This window comes from Anomaloglossus baeobatrachus, chromosome 8, assembly GCF_048569485.1.
Source record: "Anomaloglossus baeobatrachus isolate aAnoBae1 chromosome 8, aAnoBae1.hap1, whole genome shotgun sequence".
Classification (NCBI taxonomy): Eukaryota; Metazoa; Chordata; class Amphibia; order Anura; family Aromobatidae; genus Anomaloglossus; species Anomaloglossus baeobatrachus.
Genome location: NC_134360.1, coordinates 161,189,622 through 161,212,512, shown reverse-complemented (window position 1 = coordinate 161,212,512; position 22,891 = coordinate 161,189,622). Strand labels below are relative to the sequence as shown.

At 42.8% G+C, this 22,891-nt stretch overlaps 1 protein-coding gene across 8 annotated transcripts in view; it reads right to left on the bottom strand.

Moving 5' to 3' along the window:
* DENND1B (DENN domain containing 1B) overlaps positions 1 to 22,891 on the bottom strand; it is a 278,308-nt gene that overhangs the window by 201,839 nt on the left and 53,578 nt on the right. For all 8 annotated transcript variants that reach the window (XM_075322179.1, XM_075322180.1, XM_075322183.1 and 5 more), the window contains exon 3: positions 12,874 to 12,917. In XM_075322179.1, the coding sequence (XP_075178294.1) occupies positions 12,874 to 12,917 (44 nt within the window). The remainder of the gene's footprint in view (positions 1 to 12,873; positions 12,918 to 22,891) is intronic.

Genomic DNA, 22,891 nt, shown 5'->3' with positions numbered 1-22,891 from the left:
GTCTTTCTCACAACCAAGGACGACGATAAAGTAGCCTTGTCAGTAGAGGACAGAGAATTCATCGGAATAATGGACTGTGAGTTTTCTAAAGACAAAACCAACCATTGGGTCTCTCCATTACCCTTCCGATCTACCAGGGTAAGACTCCCAAACAACCGAGCTCAAGCTCAGACCAGATTTAACTCTCTTCAGCGTTCTATGAGCAGCAAACCTGAAATGAGAGAACATATTGTTGCCTTTATGGACAAAATATTCCGCAACAACCACGCAGAACCTGCTCCATTCTTGAAGAAGAACGAAGAGTGTTGGTATCTGCCTTCATTCGGTGTATACCACCCACGAAAACCGAATCAAATCAGGGTTGTCTTCGACTCCAGCGCCAAACATGAAGGTGTATCCCTTAACGATGTTCTCCTCACAGGTCCTAACCTAACAAACAACTTGGTAGGAGTATTGCTGAGGTTCAGAAAAGAGCTTGTCGCCATCACTGCCGATATTGAACAGATGTTCCACTGTTTCCTAGTCAGAGAGGACCACCGGAACTTCCTCAGATTTCTGTGGTACAAGGATAATGACACCAATAAAGAGATGGTGGAATATCGTATGAGGGTCCACGTGTTTGGAAACAGCCCTTCACCCGCAGTTGCAACCTATGGTCTCCGGAGAACCGCATTAGAGGGAGAGTCCGAGTATGGAACAGATGCCAGAGGCTTTGTTGAGAAAGACTTTTATGTAGACGATGGGCTCAAATCATTACCCACCGAGGAAGAAGCCATTGATTTGCTCAAAAGGACTCAAGGCATGCTGTCCCAGGCAAAACTCAGGTTACACAAAATTGCTTCCAATAGCCTGACCGTAATGAGAGCCTTTGAGTCGGGTGATCACGCCCCTGGATTCAAGGACATTGACTTGGGGCTAGACAGTCCACCCGTGCAGAGGAGCCTGGGCATCAGATGGGATCTTGCAGCCGACTCCTTCGGATTTCAAGTAAGTTGCTCAGACAAGCCATTCACAAAACGTGGTGTCCTCTCTATAGTGAACAGCTTGTTCGACCCACTGGGATTTGTGGCGCCTATCACTATACAAGGCAAATCCTTGCTGAGACAATTCTCTGAAACCGTCAAGGACTGGGATACCCCACTCCCTTCTGACAAACAGCAAAAATGGGAAGCTTGGAAACAGTCGTTGTGTGGGTTGAACAACATCCACATCTCAAGATGTTATCTCAAAATCTCCCTCACCTCTAGCATAAAGAAGGAACTGCACATCTTCTCAGACTCCTCCACAGAAGCTATAGCAGCAGTTGCATACCTGAAAGTGACAGACCCCAACGGACAAAACTACGTTGGATTTGTATTTGGCAAGGCGAAGCTGGCCCCGAAGCCCGACCATACCATTCCCAGACTGGAACTCTGTGGCACCGTTTTGGCAGTGGAAATTGCCGACGTCATACGACAAGAACTGTGTGTCGAAATAGATGAGGTCCAATACTACACTGACAGTAAGGTCGTTTTAGGTTACATCTACAATCAATCAAGACGATTTTATGTGTACGTCAGTAACCGCATTGAAAGGATCAGGAGATCCTCCAAACCAGAACAATGGCGTTATGTACCATCTGAACTGAATCCAGCAGATCACGCAACTAGACCTATGTCTATAAGTTCTTTTGCTAACTCTTCTTGGCTTACGGGTCCAGAGTTCCTGCTGAGACAGTCAGAAGAAGGTGTCCAGGAAGCCTTCAGCATCCTAGATCCAGACAACGATCCAGATGTCCGAGCTGAAGTCAATACCCTGGCCACCAGTGCAGAAAAAACTTCCAACCTCGGTTGCCAACGTTTTGAAAGTTTCTCCAGCTGGATGAGGCTCGTCAGGACTGTCGCTAGGTTAGTGCATATCGCCAGATGCTGTCGTACTGACCTTAAAACCAAAGACTGTCATCGCTGGCATGTCTGCCACAAAGCCCTTTCTGCTGAGGACATCTCCCATAGCGAGTCCCTCATAATACGCCACCTCCAACAGAGTGAATTCGCCATAGAATGGAAGTGTTTATACAACAAACAGCAGATTCCATTAAGAAGTCCTCTCGCCAATTTAAACCCAGTCATCGACAGTTTCGGCTTACTGAGAGTTGGTGGTCGTTTAAAATCAGGCTCATCTTGGAGTTGCAGAACAAAATCCTCTCATCATTCCCAACAAACACCATGTTACAGTCTTGCTGATCCGACACCACCATGAAAAGACTGAACACCAAGGCAGGCAAATTACAGAAGGTGCTTTACGGTCTGCAGGCCTCTGGATTATTGGAATGAAGAGACGTGTAGCACAAATACTACACGATTGTGTGCACTGTCGTAAAGCGAGAGGAAAACAACTATACCAGCAAATGGCTGACTTGCCTACAGACAGACTTTCCACAGAGCCACCTTTCACCTACGTGGGCCTAGACGTTTTCGGACCATGGATGGTGTCCACACGCAGAACTCGCGGAGGCCAAGCAAACAGCAAGCGGTGGGCTGTGTTATTCACCTGCATGAGTGTTCGAGCCGTTCACATTGAGGTGTTAGAGTCCATGGATACCTCCAGCCTAATCAACGCCTTGAGAAGGTTCCTTGCCATCAGAGGACCAGTGAAACAGCTGAGGTCTGACCGTGGAAGCAACTTCGTCGGTGCATGTAGAGAACTGAACATCGACACCAAACCTATCCAAGATCAGCTGGCAGAGAAAGGTTGCACCTGGATCTTCAATCCCCCTCACAGTTCTCACATGGGAGGTTCCTGGGAGAGGATGATCGGGATTTCACGCAACATCTTGAACTCCATGCTAATGGACGTCAATTCCTCAAGACTCACACATGAGACTCTAGTCACTCTTTTAGCTGAAGTCTCAGCCATTATCAATTCAAGACCCCTTGTGCCGGTGACCATGGATCCAGAAACACCAACCATATTAACTCCTACTATTCTCATTACCCAAAAAACTGACAACGTGGTAATGCCCAGCGGAGAGTTCACCCACGCGAACACGCATCAAAAACACTGGAAACGGGTTCAATACTTGGCTGACTACTTCTGGAACCGATGGAGGAAGGAATACCTCACCATTCTTCAGGGAAGAAAGAAGTGGCGACATCCCAAGCCGAACCTCAAGGAAGGAGACCTAGTCCTCATGAAAGATCAGACCACAGAAAGGACTGACTGGCCTATGGGACTAATTACTAGGATACTGCCTAGTCAGGACGGCAATGTTCGGAAGGTGGAGCTAAAGGTCATCAGGAAAGGTGAGACGAAGACCTTTGCAAGGCCAATCCACGAACTTGTTCTGCTTTTGCCCATAGAGAGCGTCCCTACAGGATGAACGCTACCGGACCTGAACTTTGAGCCATCCTTCTTGTTTTGGACTCAATTGAGCTGGTTTTTGCATTTAACATGCCTTTCCTTTCAGGTTGTATTATGGACTCAATAGTGAAATCCCCAAAGTAAATTTCAGACGGGGAGTGTGCTGTTCTATTTGTCTTAGTTAAAACTGTTATTTAATGTTTTTCATGCCTGTCTCTGCTGCCATCTACTGGTCAGACTTTTCAGCTCCTCTGTTTCTTTTGCTCAGCCCATGGGAGTGTCTGATGACCCTCTTGCATCACTTCCTGGCTTGTCATTCCAGTCAGAGCTTTTGTGAGAGCAACATCCCTTACTTGAGCTACTAGGAGCAAAGTCTTCTGACCACACGTAGTAGCTACAGAGGCAAGCATCACTCGAGATTTCAATGCCAGGTACTTGGATTACTGCACTCTGCATGTCCTGACCTTTGGAGAAAATAAACCACCATTGTTTCATCTCAGCTTGTGCATGTTTTCACTCTGGAGTGCTCAAGGTCCTGTCTGCCCCACCTATAGGAAAAACGAAGGTAAGACTCTCACAACCTCTCACAACTACGCACCTTCCATCGCCTTTAAGTGGGGACAGAACAGTCTGTCCATAACACTTTTTTCCAATCTTCCTCTGTCCAATGTCTGTTTTTTTGCCCATATTAATCTTTTCCTTTTATTAGCCAGTCTCAGATATGGCTTTTTCTTTGCCACTCTGCCCTGAAGGCCAGCATCCCGGAGTCGCCTCTTCACTGTAGACGTTGACACTGGCATTTTGCAGGTACTATTTAATGAAGCTGCCAGTTGAAGGCCTGTGAGGCGTCAATTTCTCAAATTAGAGACTCTAATGTACTTGTCTTGTTGCTCAGTTGTGCAGCGGGGCCTCACACATCTCTTTCTACTCTAGTTAGAGCCTGTTTGTGCTCTCCTCTGAAGGGAGTAGTACACATTGTTGTAGGTAATCTTCAGTTTCTTGGCAATTGCTCGCATGGAATATCCTTCATTTCTAAGAACAAGAATAGACTGTCGAGTTTCACATGAAAGTTATCTTTTTCTGGCCATTTTGGGAGTTTAATGGAACCAACAAATGTAATGCTCCAGATTCTCAACTAGCTCAAAAGGAAGGTCAGTTTTATACCTTCTCTAATCAGCAAAACTGTTTTCAGCTACTTGCACAAGGGTTTTTAAAGGGATTTCTAAACATCCAATAACACAGTTAGCAAACACAATGTACCATTAGAACACTGGAGTGGTGGTATTTGGAAATGGGCCTCTATACACCTATGTAGATATTGCATTCAAAACCAGCTAGAATAGTCATTTACTATATTAACAATGTATAGAGTGTATTTCTGTTTAATTTAATGGTTGCTTCATTAAAAAAAAAAGTGATTTTCTTTGAAAAATAAGGAATTATCTAAGTGACCCTAAACGTTTGAACTGTAGTGTATATAATGACTACATCATAATAGTGGTCAGGCGATCAGTGAATATTATAATGGATGGTATATGGTGACCACATAATAGTAGGTAATCCGTGAATAATACTGTATAATGGATGGTATATAATGACCACATATGTGATCATTATATACCATTATTAATGGTGGTCAGGCGATCAGTGAATATAATAGATGGTATACAGTGAGGAAAATAAGTATTTGATACTCTGCCATTTTTGCAAGTTTTCCCACCTACAATGAATGGAGAGATCTGCAATGTTTATTGTAGGTACACTTCAACTGTGACAAAGAGAATAAAAAAAATCCAGAAAATCACATTCTATGATTTTTAAATAAAATTTGCATTTTATTGCATCAAATAAGCATTTGATCACCTACCAACTAGCAATAAGTCTGGCTCTCACAGACCTGTTATTTTTTTCTTTAAAAGGGGTGGTTTACCCATATTTTTTATTTTCTAGATTGTTTCTCAACATCTCAACATAATATCTATGTTTCTCTCAAATACCTTATGTTGGCAATAGTATCTGTGAGGTGCTACTGCGGACCGCTGTTCCCCATGCTTGACCCCTGGGCTTCGTGACCTCAGGGGTCCGGTGATGTCACGTCAAGTTCCTGTTAACCTGACATCACCACGGCCGGCTGCAGTGTCCGTGAGTGATGGGCTGTGGGCGGTGTTTCACCGCTCGTCACAGCCCATCAGCTCTCTCCTCCCTCACAGTAGAGTGACTCAAGCAGGAGACACGCTGGGCTGTGACTAGCGGTGAAACTCCGCCCACAGCCCAGTGAATCAGGAAGACTGCAGCCATCAGCGGTGATTTCAGGTCAATAAGAACTTGACGTGACATCATCGGATCCCCGAGGTCACGGAGCCTGGGTGTCAGGCATGAGGAACAGCGGTCCGCAATAGCGCCACTCACACGCACTATTGCCAACATAAGGTATTGGGGAGAAACAGTGTTTCTCAACATATTATTGATCAAGAAAATAAAATATATGGGTGAACCACCCCTTTAAGGCTGCGTGCCCACAGTGTTAACATCGTGATGGATGCAGCATGTTTTTGCTGCGTCCAAAATGTTGTATTGTACAGTACAAACCCAATGGGTGGGAATTTTAGAAATCCCATGCCCACTGTGCTTGTTTTCTATCAGCTACTGTAGTATTGCTTCCCGAGCCTCAGCATGACAATTTATTGTTGTGTAGCCGTGAGTGTTCTCCGCAGGGAGAACAGAGAGAAACACTGCAGCACCCCGGACGTTGATCGTGGGCACAGACAGCTGTGGTCTCCTGTGGAGAGCACTTGCGGCCCCGCAGGAGAGGACATGCTACATCCAGGACGCAGCATGTCCGGATCGTGGGCACATACCCTAAGAAGTGCTCCTACTCTGCACTCATTACCTGAATTAATTGCATCTGTTTGAACTTGTTAGCTGTATAAAAAGACACCTTTCCATATAATCAGTCACACTTCAATCTTTCTACCATGGCTCAGACTAAAGAGATATTTAAAAACACTAAAGGAAAAAATTGAACACCTGCATGAGCTGGGATGGGCTACAGGACAATAGGCAAGCAGCTTGGTGAGAAGGCAACAACTGTTGGCACAATTATTTGAAAAATAGAAGAAACACAAGATGATTGCCAATCTTACTCCATCTGGGGATCCAAGCAAGATCTCAACTCGTGGGATAAGGATGTACCTGAGAAAGGTCAGGAGTCAGCACAGAACTATATGGAAGGACCTGGACAATGACCTGAATAGAGCTGGGACCACAGAATCAAAGATTACAGTTAGTAACACACTACGCCGTCATGGATTAAAATCCTGCAGGGCACACAAGTTCTCCCTGCTCGTGCCAGTACATGTCCAGGACCGTTTGAAGTTCACCAATGACCATCTGGATGGTCCAGAGGAAGCATGGGAGAAGGTCATGTGGTCAGATGAGAGCAAAATTGAACTTTGTGGTATCAACTCCACTCGCAGTGCTTGGAAGAAGAAGGATGAGTACAACCCCAAGAACACAGTCCCAACTGTGAAGCACGGGAGTGGAAACATTATATTTAGGGGGTGCTTCTCTTCAAAGGGGACAGTATGAATGCCCCGTATTGAAGGGAGGATGGATGGGGGTCATGCATTGCGAGATTTTGGCCAACAACCTTCCTTCCTCAGGAAGAAAATTGAAAATAGGTCATGGCTGGGTCTTCCAGAATGACAATGACCCGAAACACACAGCCAGGGCAACTAAGAAGAGGCTGCGTAAGAAGCATTTCAAGGTCCTGTAGTGGCCTAGCCAGTCTTCAGACCTAAACCCAATAGAATATCTTTGGCGGGAGCTGAAATTTAATGTTGCCCAGCGAAAGCCCCAAAACCTGAAAGATCGGGAAAAGATCTGTATGGAGGAGTGGGAAAAAAATCTCAGTGTGCAAACTTGCTTAGGAACTACAGGAAACGTCTGACCTCTGTAATTGCAAACAAAGCTTTCTGTACCAAATATCAAGTTCTGGTTTTCTATTGCATCAAATACTTATTTTATACAATAAAATGCAAATTAATTATTTAAAAATCATACCATGTGATTTTCTGGATTTTTGGAGGGATTCAACCTCTCCAATCTTTGTAGGTGGTCAAACTTGCAAAATCGGCAGTGTATCAAACAGTTATTTTCCTTACTGTATAATGACTACACAACAACAGTGGGTAGGCGAACAGGGAGTAATGTAATGGATGATACATAATAACAGTGGGCAGGTGATCAGTGAATAATATAATGGATAATATATAATGACCACCTAATAATGCTAGATATTTGATCAGTGAATAATATACTGTAATGGATGGTATATAATGAGCACATAACGGTGGGCAGGTGATCAGTGAATAATATACTGTAATGGATGGTATATAATGACCACATAATAATGCTAGATATTTGATCAGTGAATAATATACTGTAATGGATGGTATATAATGACCACATAACGGTGGGCAGGTGATCAGTGAGTAATATAATGAATGGTATATAATGACCACATAACAGTGGGTAGGTGATCAGTGAGTAATATAATGAATGGTATATAATGACCACATAACAGTGGGTAGGTGATCAGTGAGTAATATAATGGATGGTATATAATGACCACATAACAATGGTGAGTAGGTAATCAGTGAATAATTTAATGAAAAGCAAAATCTCCATGTTATTGACAGATGATTAAACACCAGGGCGCCCATACTTCCCCCACATATACAACATGTAAAATGAGGCATCAGGCTGTATAGCGTCACACGCGTCGATGTGACGGATACACTAGGTTGAGTAATAGCTGCAGTAGCGGCCACTTTGTGATAATCGCACAGTCCCACACAAAAATGACTGGATAGCGACCTCAGCAATCTCACCACACTTTCCATTCACATGTATTGGAGTGCAATGTGCCTGAAGTTGTCATGCCCACCGTGGCTATAGACTATCAATGCTGGCAATTAGCGAAGATATGAGACAGAACAGTAATAGCAGCTATGGAGCGCAATAAATAATAACACTACAAGCTGTCAAAGAAAAAGCTAGGAAAAATAATAATTAAAGAGTGTGCACGAGGAGGAACCCCGTGCCCACTACCCCGCACACAAACCGCGCAGATAAATAGAAATATCTCACAACCCACACACAAGCTTCTTTCACACCAGTCAAAATGACAGAATTTATCTTTGAAACCTGCTGGCAACATCCTCTGCATTATTAAAAGAGTGTCTGGATATAAGGGGATTAAACACTGCCGCATACATTATTCCAAAATATGTCTAACAAGTAGCTTCATTATCCTCTGCCTTTTCACAGCTCCTTGTGATGTACCAATGCTACATTTTCCTTTTTTATTTTTACCAACAGCTGGGAAGGGTGAGCTCCCAGCCCATTCTTAGTGTTCACATCTTGCCATAGCCCCTTCTCCCCCTCGTCATTGTGTTTCCTGCAGAACAGAGGAAGGGCCCTTCTTCTAAAGATCAATTCATATTTCCATAATCCATGCTTGTGCCTCTCCCCGGGGTGGTGGGTGTCCCTCGTGTCTTCAGCTACGTTCTACAACTGTCAATAAGTCCTGGTAACAATGGGGCTCAGACAAAGGGGCTTTGGCAGACGAAAGAGGCAGATAAGTGGGGGGAGTCTTGGCTGGTGCCATATGCTGGTTTGATTTTTAAAATGCCCTCCCGGTAAAGAAAAACTGTTTCTTCATCGTAATCTCCAACATGCACTTTTAACCCTTCCACACAACAAAGGCGAACGCTTTATAATAGCTTTTCCACATTACTAGGTTGTAAGTAGAGTTGTCTCCATCATTTCAATTATAACAGGACGTGTGTAATTGTATTATCGCTGATATGAATAATTAGATTTATTATTAGTAATTGTATTATTATAACTGACTTCTTTGTACATAGTAAACTAAACTAAAAAAAATAAGGAGACCCAGGATACTCGATGTACCTTGGTTACAGTGACCCATTATCTAAGAAAGTAAGAACGCAATGATGTACCGTAAAATGTAATCACCTCAAGAATCAAAGCAGCCCGGCCGTAAGAAATAAGGAGATGGAAATTTTGAAATGAGATTATCCCTTAAAGACCATTACAGACGTGGCCATTAACCCCAGATTAAGTGGTTAAGAACTGAGCCTGCCATTCAGATGTCGCACGTGCCGTAACCACAAAGTAGGTGAACTGGATGGAGTACAGAGCCAGCGCTCACGTCACCGCACCGGAAAACAGCAACTGTGACAGTAAAAACACCACATATCCTACAATGAACATCTGAATATCTGTGGAGGACAGAATCTGATATTACCCTAGGACATTTATGGTTTCAAGTCCTATAGATCTAATTGCTAATTTCATAACGGGCAATGCATGGTGGTGAAATTCCATACACGATCTCAAGGATCATCACTGTAGGGTATGGGGTGTATCATCCATATGGATTGGATAGCACCCGGTATACATATTCAAGTAACTATTAGGAGATATATTAGTAGTGTTACCTATTCCCTGTCCCATTGATCTGTAAAAATAAGGATTTTGTTTGGGGAGGGGAACAATTTAGATACAGAGAACGGATTTGATTTGTCAGGAAATCAGTGGTGGCACCGCAGTGCTATGGGCTCATGATCTAAGATAGCGTGGCTAGCACTGGATAACCTTTTCAACTTTACTCGTACTACCAGACAGGGTGTGTAATCACAATGTTGCACGTCAATGACTTACCAAGTCAGTACTGGTAAGAAATTCCCAGCTGTCACCATAGGTCTGGTGTAAGAGTACCCCTAAGGCTTGAAAATGGCAGAGCACAGGATAAATATGAGAGCAAAACAGAGTCTTGCACTGTGTGTTAGTGCCATATGAGGCCACAGCTTTGGGGGAAAAGAGGAGGTCATCAGAGGCCACACAGCCCCATACAGCGCTCCTTCTTACCATCTCCTTTATTTGAAGCCTTGGGAATGTAGTGGATGGCAGTGCGGCTGCATGGGGAGCACTAAGCCTCACAGTTGGGGGTGAAGGAGCTACATGTCCTCATGTAGCCCTAGCTGATGGACCCACTGTTCTATCCTGTGTGGCCACAATACATTGCTGTCGTCCAGAATGCAGGAGAGACAGGTTTTTCTAAAATTAGACCACTTCTTAAGTAAAAAAAAAAACAAAAACAAAAAACCTGTGCCTTCATAAGAGCTACTGTGGTGTCCCCTGAAAGACTGCAGCCTCTGTGCCCCCATAATACATGGCCAAAACTCCCAAAGTAGCAAATACTTCAGTAAACAGGAGACTGATCATATTAAATATGCCCACATTTTATTATATTAGTTTAGTTATTAAAAAGTAGAATTGTTTTCCCATAATGGTGCTTTTATTTTGCAAGTGTAAAACTACAATTGTATAATTTATCGCATTATATAATCTGAACAGTGAATGATATAAAAAGCAAAAAAAAAAAAGAAAAAAAGCTTAATTGCAATTCTTACATATATAATTATAAAAGTTAATAAATGTATGTAGTCATAAAGGTAGGTAATCAATATCAGATTGTGGGGGTCCGACTCTTAGGGTACCTTCACACTTAGCGATGCAGCAGCGATCCGACCAGCGATCTGACCTGGTCAGGATCGCTGCTGCATCGCTACATGGTCGCTGGTGAGCTGTCAAACAGGCAGATCTCACCAGCGACCAGTGAACAGCCCCCAGGCAGCAGCGACGTGCAAGCGACGCTGCGCTTGCACGGAGCCGGCGTCTGGAAGCTGCGGACACTGGTAACTAAGGTAAACATCGGGTATGGTTACCCGATGTTTACATTAGTTACCAGCGCACACCGCTTAGCTGTGTGTGCAGGGAGCAGGGAGCCGCGCACACTGAGCGCTGGCTCCTTGCTCTTCTAGCTGCTGTACACATCGGGTTAATTAACCCGATGTGTACAGCAGCTACATGTGCAGAGAGCCGGAGCCGGCAGCACAGGCAGCGTGAGAGCTGCGGAGGCTGGTAACTAAGGTAAATATCGGGTAACCACCTTGGTTACCCGATGTTTATCTTGGTTACAAGCTTACCTCAGCTGTCAGACGGCTCCTGCTCCCTGCTCGCTTCATTTGTCGCTCTCTCGCTGTCACACACAGCGATCTGTGTGTCACAGCGGGAGAGCGCCTTTGAAGAAAACGAACCAGGGCTGTGTGTAACGAGCAGCGATCTCGCAGCAGGGGCCAGATCGCTGCTCAGTGTCACACACAGCGAGATCGCTAATGAGGTCACTGCTGCGTCACAAAAAGCGTGACTCAGCAGCGATCTCGGCAGTGAGCTCGCTGTGTGTGAAGCACCCCTTAGTACAGCCACCTATCAGTGGATTAAAGGGGGTGTGATGCGACGGAACAGTGGCCCCTTACTGTGCTGGCAAATGGGAGAGAGCTGCAATGCCAAATAGTGCCAGGACACAATGAACAGACTGGTGTGCCTTGACTGGTGGGCGTATTAGGAGTCGGCCCCATACCAATCGAATATTAATACCTAATATAAGAATAAGCTAAGCATTAAACCAGATAAGCAACTTTCAGCGTCAACACAGCTTGGCTAGCTGCTGCTGACAAGTCTTCCTCCCGAATCCCCTTAGGCCAGTTTCCGTACCTGACATTCACACACCTAACCTTGACGTTCCAAGTACGGACAGCAATGTCTGGACTGGCCGCAGTTGTCTTGACCCAAACTTAGAAGCTCCGTAGACCTCTATGAACCTACTGAGTTTGGGTCAAGAGACCTGAAGCCAGCCCCGGCAATCTCAATCCGTACATGGACTGTGAACATTGCACGTGCAAAACACCATGATCAGATCTGCACAGGCACGATCATAGTGGACAAATGCGCATGTTCTCAATGGACGGTGGAATTTTTATCTAAACGATATGTATGAAAAGTGGAATCCATGGTAAAATCAAAGGTAGAAATCCATAGCATGAACTGAAATGCTGCGTATTTTCTCCACAGCATTTGGATGAGCTTTCTTAATCTGCTGTCATTTCTGCATACAGATCAGAGGTGGACCGCTGTTCCATGTGGGGTTATTCCTTACTGCGACCTAATCTGTAAACAATTCTTATGATCATTTCTGTCCGTACTGATATCAGTTTTGTTACAATATGTTTCAGGCTCACTGATCATGAAATTCCAAAATATTCTAACACCCTACAAACTGAATGCCTTCTTCAAGAATTCCACATTAAAGTTCACAACAAAGTACTGTGCTTGGGCCTAATTAGAGGTGCTTTACATATACATAATTCATCCCGTGAGCTTGAAGGTCAGTAAAGTCATTGCCGTTTCCGTTCACGCTAACAGATAGTAAGGCAGATTTACCACTGACAAATATGAAGGTAATTGTGAGCTGAACACAATGAACTCGAATTCTTGCTAGCGGTCCAGAGATCTTCCTGGGAAGCGGAGGTGTGCACACATCATTACATCCAGCAGCGCTCACCGGGCCTTCACACAATCAGACCTACTTGTGATGTTACCAACCTGGTCAGAGAAGTCCTCCGGGAACTTCCACAGTAAGGCCGGATCTGTAAATAATTGACACAGAGCATTAATCAGAGGAGTCAGGACAGGATGTAACCACCAGAGACATTAATATTGACAAGTTCTCTTCCAAGGATAATCATAATTCTTGCACACATACTCCCAAGACTTCTGTGGACCCAAAATAGTTAATCCTGACCTCTACAATTGGGCACACAGAGCGCCTGGTTTTTATGGAGTAACCTGTAATCTTACCATCAGAGCCACGCCACTTACAAGATTATAATAGGGCTTTCCACTTATACAGTACAACCCGTGCGTCCAAAATATATCAGCCATAAAAACGGTGACTATTTGCATTTCAAAATTGGATTTATCCGATTTTTTTATTACAATTTTTTCATGTCAAAGAATTGACAACATTTTAGAGAATGCGTAAATTCCGAATTTTTAGAAGAGGGATCCCCAGATCAGGAGCCGGCGGTGTAAAGCTGGGGGTCAGACGAGTGAATGAAAAACGGCCAAGGTTCATGCAGAAAACCTAGCGGATTACCATTCATACTGTCTCCCGTGTGTTCGTTTTTACGTCTTTGTGACATAATTTTTGTACATCAATATTTTAAAAACGTACATTATTAAATACAGTTTCCGAAGTTAAAGCACCACTACAGAGTTTAGATCACTGCTGGAGTGGTGCTTTAAATGTAAATCCCTGCCCCCCATCTTCATTTTTTCCCATCGTCATTCAGGTCAGTCTCCTGTGATTTGTGAGCTGCCGGCAGCTCCAGTGTTTCATGGAGCAGTGGTCATAACTAAATACAAGTCTATAAAAGCCTTGTTCTGGCTCCTACAGATTTGTTTTGAGAACTTGTAATGGAAGTTCATAAGCTACGATCACATGATTGCGCCAAAAGACCGCAGTGATGCCAAAAAGACGACAACGCCGAAGGGGGGGGGGCGAGTATAAGATGAGGAGCAGGGGACGTAGGTTTAAAGCTCCACTCCAGCACTTGAAATAAAAAAACAAAATTCTGCAGTGAAGGTTTCACAATAAAAAAAATCTGTAAAAATCAGATGCATTAAGGATGATCCATACAATCTGATTTTTTTCACTCACCTATATAGATGTATAGGTGATTCTCATCCAAAGAGACTAATGTCCTATTGAATGACATTGGTCAGTGCGCTGTGTGATTTTAACTTGGAAAACAAAAATCTGTACAATGTACGTGACGCGTCCTAGTTCTCTCTGATTTTCACTCGGACAGCACACTAGCCCCTAGTTTTATTGATCCATGGTAAAAGGAAAAAAAGTGTAGGAAAAAGCATATTGAAAAAATATCAGGTCTACGCGTTTCGAGCAGACCCTCAGTACTATTTTTCAATAAATGTGATGGTTTAATATAGACTTATTTTTGCGGCTGCTGGATTCCCTTGTGTGTTATACTCTCCACGTTTATTGATCCCTACATACATGAGCTTACAAAATGGATCTGTATCTCCAGTCGTTAGAACATGTCCTATTCTCATCCATTGTGTGGATCACACTTGGCCATTCAAGTCTATGGGGAACTGTGCAAAACCGATGACACTGAAGACAGACTTTGGACTTCAGCGTTCCATTCCATTTAAGGCTACATTCACACATCTGTGTTTTATCCGAGAGACACAAACTGGTTATTTTCTCAGGTGACATCCTAGTGGTTTCCATTTATTTTTTTTCCTAATCCATTTTATTTCTTTCACTGAAGCAGGTAGACTCTGACATTTTTATCCATTGACTCTTGGATCAGTTAAAGCACCATTCCAGCATTTGTGTTTTTTCAGCACTGGCGTGACGCTTTAAATTTAAGTCCCCATCCCCTCTCATAGACTCGCCTTCTTGTGGTTTGACCTTTAACTGATTGTGCTCCCATCCCACGGCGCCATCTTGTGACTAACGTCTGACTGGCAAGTCTATGAGAGCCAGAACAACGACAGAGTGAAGCTCTCAAAAGACTTGTATTAAGTTGGGACCTGCGGCGCCAATGAAATACAGGAGTGCTGGCAGGACACAAATCACAGGAGACAGACTGGTGTGTTGGCGATAGAAGGTGACGCTGCCGTTAGGCGAGTATCAAAAAGGGGGCTTACATTTAAAGCACCACTCCCACGGTGCAATAAAAATTAAAAAATAAAAACGCCAATGTCAGAGTGGTACTTTAAATATGGATGAAATCTGAAAGAAATATTAAAAAGGTACAAAAAGTCTGTCTTCAGTGTGTCATTCTTTTCACATGGATCAACATAGACTTTGATGGCCGTGTCTGATGTGCGAAAACAGAAGAGAATAGGACACACTAGGAGTCTTCTGTGCAGGAGAGAAATCCGTTTTTAAAACATACAGCTGTGGTAAAAATTAAGAGACCACTGCAAAATGGTCAGGTTTTCTGATTTTTCTCTTTATAACATATATTTTGGAGTAAAATGTAAATTCTTCTTTTGTTCTATAAACTACTGACAACGTCTCCGAATTTCCAAGCAATACATTTTGTAATTATTTTGTGAAAATGAGAAATGGTCAAAAAAACAAAACAATACATTGCTTTCATACCTCAAATAATGTAAAGAAAACAAGTTCATAATCATTTAGTAACAATACGGATAATGTTTTACCTCAGGAAGAGTTAGTTCAGAAATCAATATTTTGTGGAATAACCATGATTTTTAATCACAGCTTCCATGCGTCTTGGCATGCTTTCCACCAGTCTTGCACACTGCTTTTGAGTGACCTTATGCCACTCCCAGTGCAAAAATTTAAATAGTTTTTCTTTGTTTGATGGCTTGTGACTATCCATCTTCCTCTTGATTATATTCCAGAGGTTTACAATGGGGTGCAGGTCAAGAGATTGGGCTGATCATGACAGGGTTTTGATGTGGTGGTCCTTTATCCACACATTGATTGACCTAGCTGTGTGGCATGGTGCATTGTCCTGCTGGAAAAAACAGTCCTCAGAGTTGGGACACATTGGCTGAGCAGAAGGAAGCAAATATTTTCCAGGATAACCTTGTATGCGGCTTTATTCATACATCCTTTGCAAAGTTTAATCTGCCCAATTCCAGCCTTGCTGAAGCATCCCCAGATCATCACCGATCCTACACCAAATTTTACAGTGGGTACAAGACACTATGACTTGTACGCCTCTCCAGGTCTCCGTCTAACCATTAGACGACCAGGTGTTGAGCAAAGCTGAAAATTAGACTTATCAGAGAAGATTACCTTACTCTAGAAATTGGGCAAATTCAATATTGCGAAAGGACATATGAATCAAGCCGCATACAAGGTTATTCTGGAAAAACAGTTTCTTCCTTCTGCCCAGGCAATGTTTCCATCTCTGAGGACTGGTTTTTCTAGCAGGCCAATGCCTCATACCACACAGCTAGGTCAATCAATGTGTGGATGAAGGACCACCACATCAAAACCCTGTCAAGGACAGCCCAATCTCCAGACCTGAACCCCATTGAAAACCTCTGGAATGTATTCAAGAGGAAAATTGATAGTCACAAACCATCAAAGAAGAACTGCTTAAATTTTTGCACCAGGAGTGGCATAAGGTCACCCAAAAGCAGTGTGAAAATCTGGTGGAAAGCACGCCAAGTCACATGAAAGCTGTGATTAAAAATCATGGTTATTCCACAAAATATTGATTTTGGAACTCTTCCTGAGGTAAAACATTAGTATTGGAACTTGTATTAGAACAAGTATTAGAACTTGTTTTCTTTGCATTATTTGAGGTCTGAAAGCAATGCATTTTTTTATTTTCACCATTTCTCATTTTCAGAAAATGTACAAAATTTATTGCTTGGAAATACGGAGATGTCAGTAGTTTATAGAATAAAAGAACAATTTACATTTTACTCAAATATACCTAGAAAGAGAAAAATCAGAAAAACTGACAATTTTGCAGTGGTCTCTTAATTTTTGCCAGAGCGGTTTTTGACTGGTTCAATTAAACTCAATTGGTCAATGTAGTGTCTAAAAAGAAGAGGCTACAGCGTAAGGATTTGTCTGTTGGATGTGAGAATTTAGCCATACAGGCGAAAACGGCTCGAAGGGGCTGCTTTTCGCTCCAGAGGTCCAGCCATGTCCATGTCCTACAGTAATTTTAAATGGTGTGTAAGCCTTCATTTCTCTTGTAGTGACCCTGTTGGGAAATAACACGGGAATAACCGCTGATAATCCCTCAGCAATCTGATTGATGGCCTGACTCCTGGCAACCCAATGATCAGAAAATTAAAAAGGATACTGCTATATCTGCACTGTCAGAAAGAAAAGTGCCTTTTTCCTAGGACTTTTATACTTATGGCCCATCTTTGGTCATCAATAGGAGGTCAATGGAGGTTTGACTATCAAAAACCTGATGATCTGTCGATTTAATAGGCGAGTGTTCCATTGCCTTTACGAATTGCTCTGATCCATACACCTTTGGTGGTTGTTCCTGGGTCTGCAGTTCTGTGCAGCTTATTCCCGCTCATGTGCAGGAGTCTGTGTTTCAATGTTAGTCAGAGCCACTACAAAATCTCAGCACATTCCACTACTATGGAGGCCACAAACCTCTTTAGCCTCCACTGGGGGACTGGAGCATTATGGTTACCATGAACATATGATGTTCCGCATCTTTCCTGGCATATATGCAGATTGTGTTCACATAGTGACATATGAATAGAATCTTAAGCTGCAAATTACATATGATAATTAGTAAGGAGCATCAAATATAAAGCTGGCTTATTCTCCCCTTGTATTTGCCAATCTACTAAAACTCCTACAGTCTCAGTGAGAAAAATACCAATAGCGCTTCCATTCTACTCTCCCTGCAATAAATTATATGAATTTTACTTTTGGCTACAGCCATTCCCAACTTTAATGCTTTTATGGCAGTGTAATTACAAGCCGTCCACATAGGATCCGTCAGTCACAATGTGGGAGAGCAGATTGTCTCCCGGGCTTTCTATACTGGCACAACCAATGTCTGAAGCCACAGTATGAACACAGGGAGTCTCACTATACATCATGAGTTCTTGGATTTGTGGACCAGCATTCCTCAGAGCAGTCATATATCATTATACAGGTCATTTACTGACAGCACAACTATCAATTCCATCAACTTATCATCCCTTCGCAAGCATTTACTTTTGGGGCCAATGTGTCAAGTGTCAGGTCTCAGCATTCACTCATGGTTGTAAATCATCACAAATCATACAACAGAGACCAGAAATTCTAAGTGACAAACTTATGGAAGATTCCACATATAATGGGGGTCTGACAACTGCATCCAATACTCTTTACTATATACAGTCATTGCCAAAAGTGTTGGCACCCTTGAAATTGTTCCAGAAAATTGAAATATTTCTCACCGAAAATTATTGCAATTACACATGATTTGTCATATAAATGTTTAGTTCCTTTGCGTGTATTCTAACAACACAACAAATAGGGAAAATTGGATATAATTTAAAAAAAACCCTAAATGACAAAATTGTTAGCACCTTTCAAAATTGTGGGTAACTAACCTTGTTTCAAGCATGTGATTGTCATTCAAGCTTACCTGTGGCAAGCATTAGATGTGGGCAATATGAAAATCACAACTGAAACCAGATAAATAGGGGAGAAGTCCACTCAATCTTTCCATTGTGTGTCTCTGTGCCACACTAAGTATGGATAACAGAAATAGAAGAGAACTGTCTGAGGACTTGAGAACCAAAATTGTTCAAAAATATCAACATCTCAAGGTTACAAGTCCATCTTGATATTCCTTTTTCCATGGTCCACAACATGAATCAAGAAATTTATAACCAATGGCAGTGTAGCTAATCTCCCTGGATATGGACAGCAGGTCAAATTGATGAAATTGCAACGCAGGATACTTCGGATGGTGGATAAGTAGCCTGTAATGATCTGTTCACCGAGAATTATCACAAAAATCCCATCAGCAGAAAAAACACGAGTAGTTGGAACCTGAGCTGACCACAATCCCCTATCTGTCAGACCACACTAGAAGTAGCCATGGAGCATTCCTAAACACACCTAGATGCCACATCACAGCTGAAGAAACTTACTACACCTCACAGATAGAAATGATGAAACCTATCTTGCCTCAGAGTAGTCCCCAAAGGAATAGCAAGCCCCCAACATATAAAGCCAACGGTGATGTAAGAAAACACTATACACAGATATGAAATATAGATTAGCAAAGGTGAGGCCCGACTTCCTAAATAGAACAAGACAGGACAAATAACTGATTGTTATTTTTCAGCAGGGTTTTGCCCTGACCACAATCTCCTGATAAGAAAAATACTGAGACTACACGGACTCTTCCCCACTATATCAGGTACTCTTGTAACTAATGTGAGAAACAAAATACCCCAAAAAAAACACAAGAAATACAAACGTGCAAATAATCAAATAGAACAGTGAGAATCTCCCTTTTCTTGCAGTGGGACCTGCAAAGGGGGAACCCCCATGCTCATCAAAACAGAAAGACAATTCCTCTCTTGCAAGAAAACAGACTTTGAGCAAAACAAAATGAAAAACAAACAAAAACACTCTTAGGTGTGGATCAGGCAATAAAGCAAATAACTTGCAACTTATCTGGAATGGGACAGGCACAGGATAAATGGAAGGACAATTCCAAGCCAATTCAGAGACAGAGGAACATCATCTATAACCGACCACAGCCACCAGACACTGCTCTTCTATATAACCCAGGCTGATCTGCATTTGGGCTTCCCAAACTCCAAATTAACTCCCACACCTGTTGAGGCACTGTCAGCTTCACCCCCAGTCCTGAACACCAGCGGGTGCTCCAAACCATCACTCCCTCAAATGACATTCACAACAGTAGCCCCAATCAAGTTCCAAAGAAATTCAAGCTGTCCTGCTGACTCAGGGTGCAGTGTCGGGGGGAAATATTTATTGACATTTGAATGAAATGAAACACTATAGCAGAAGACCCAGGAGGACCTCACTGCAGACACAGAGATAAAAAAAAAAAAAAAGCTACAGTACTGTTTGCCAAAATGTACGTGAGAAAGCCAAAAATCTTTCTGGTTACAGGAAGTGATTGATTACAGGAATTTGTTCCAAAAGGGTGTGCAACCAAATATTAATTTGAGGGTGCCAACAATTTTGTATGGTCCATTTTTGTTGTTTTCTGTGAAATTATGTCCAATTTGCCTTTTTTCTCTATTTTTTGTGTTGTTCCAATACACTTAGTGGATTCAATACTAATGCTATGTGACAGAGGGGTGCAGAGGGCAGCAGGTTGTGCAGGAGGGATAGAGTGAGATCAGGGGTATGGAGAATTGAGAGACGAGGAGATGGAGGATGGAGAGATCAGGGGGATCGAGGATGGAAGGAGCAGGGGGATGGAGGATGGAGGCAACAGGGGGATAGAGAATAGAGGGAGCAGGGTTCATTGAGTTTTGTTTCGTCAAACTTGTCTTAGGAGGGCTTTACACATTGCGACATCGGTAACAATATATCGTCGGGGTCACGTTGTTAGTGATGCACATCCAGCGCAGTTACCGACATCTCAGCATGTAAACCCTAGGAGTGACAATCACCGATCGCAAAAACGTCAAAAATCGTTGATCGGTGACACGTCGATCCTTTTCATAATATCGCTGCTGCTGCCAGTACGATGTTGTTTGTCGTTCCTGCAGCACCACACATCGCTGTGTGTGACACCGCTGGAACGACGAACATCTCCTTACCTGCCTCCACCGACAATGCGGAAGGAAGGAGGTGGGCGCTCATGTCCCGCTCATCTCCGCCCCTCCGCTTCTATTGGCCGGCCGCTTAGTGACGTCGCTGTGACGCCGAACGCACCTCCCCCTTGAAGGAGATACTGTTCGCAACGTCGCCGACCAGGTATGTTCGTGTGAAGCTGCCATAACAATAATGTTCGCTACGGCAGCCGATCAAAACCGATTATACAGTATTAGTCATTTTTTATTTTTCTTTTGAAATCTGAATTACATAGTTTTTGATTGAAATTAGCGTACAGACTACAAAACTGAATAATTAGAAATAGGGACGCACCGTCCATTGGACAAGTTGAGCAGTTTGCTCAGGCGGCACTGCGGCCAGGGGTGGACCTGTATGGGGACTGCCATTTTCTGCCACCCAGTGCCTGAACAGGTAAACCATGCACAGAATCTCCCAGGCGCCCGATAGCACCCCCCCCCCCCCGCTCCTCAATCTCGGCCGTCGGCTCCTGACGGCACCCACCACCCCCCGCTCCTCGCCTCAGAGATGCGTACCGGCAAATATTGAACATGGTAAATAAAAGAAAACATTGCGGAATTGCATTTTTGTTTGGCAACTTCAACACACTTGGAATTGTGAAATTTGACAAAAAAAAAATAAGTTGCGCTTTTGGCTCCATTTTCTGATACCCATAACATTCTAATTTGTCTTGAAAACATTAAATCAAACATTTCTCATTTGTGATAAAATATGCAATAAGTCATTTTTTTTTCACTTCATATCTGGAATCTGCACTTTTCATTTGGGTAAAATCAGCAAAAAGTCTTAGGTCAGCATAAAGTTTAGTTTTTTCTTCAAATGTAGACCAGTATAGTAGGGGCCCTCTCGAAGACTTTGTAATGATGTCCACGATACACCACTGTAGGGCGGCTGTTTATGACAAATATGCTTACTGGTTATGGTCCTCAGTATTTCTTTCTAAGATGGGACATCTCCATGGTTTTTCAGAGATATCTGCCACATCAGCGTTGGGGAAAAAAAAAAAATGGGACACCACTAGAAGGAGCACTATAAAAACATTAGGTATATCTATTGTCCCCCAACTTTACAATTCAAGGACCTAAATTTATAAACTAATTCTCCAGGGAAGAACTTTTTAAAGAAATCAATTTTAATTCCTATATATCTGCAGAAATAACAGTTCCTACATATACATATTAGTAAAAACCTAAGAGCTAAAGCTACATGTGACAAGTGAGGACCAGCGAATATGAGGTGTAGGAAGGTGGATGATGAAGTGACAGCTTGGTGAATAAATAAGCGAGTGCTGTATCCAGCCTCTCGGAGAGTCCATCCTGCTGATTCAGAAACCTCAAACAATACACAAGGGAGCCATTGCTAATCTGCTTTATAGATGCTGTGTTCTTGAACATGACACTTCAAGTGGTTACAATGTGACAAAAGAGCCTGAACAGGCATTTGACTTGTCAGACTGATAACCATGTCTGCAGAGCTACAATGCGGCGCTCGCTGTCGTATAATTTATACGTGGCGTACATTATACATGTGGACTTAAAATGCTGCGGTATGACATTATATAAATATTTCATTCCTCCCAATGTTTGTATGGGCTCACATCACTTAGAATAAAAGGCGTATTCTTCATTGCAGTAGACAATGCAAGGTTAGATAACAGGGCTTTGGAGATTTCAACAGAAGAAACATTACTGTGTAAAACAATAGAAAAAGTATCACAGTAGATCACAAACAAAGCTTTATAGTTTCCTACATCTCACAATATCATATAAAAGCCTACAGTTTTTATGAAGCTGATTCAATATAGAAGCAAAAGAGATCTTTGATTGTAGATCCTGACCTGTAACACTGTATATAATGCAGTGAAACAAAAGGCTTGCTGCTTTTGTGTGTATTAGGAAAGAAAAAGTTTTCTAAAAATATTTACAGATACTTTAATCAATATTTAGCAATACATCCCTACCTACCCAATGTTACCTGCTCTGTAAGTCAGTGACTGAGCAAGCCGGACACAAGGTGGGCAGCAAGCAGATTCAAGGTGTGCTGTCCAAGGACCAAGGAACCAGCAACTTCAAAGAGCAGAAAAGAGAGATAAATGCTAATCTTGTCAGAAAACTAGAAAAGGCCACGAGGTAGGGCTCTGATGGGCCCCAACACCCAACCCCCCAAAACATATATATTTATCTGTAACGTATGGCATGGCATCCACAAAACTTCTGCCAGGAAAGATAAGAC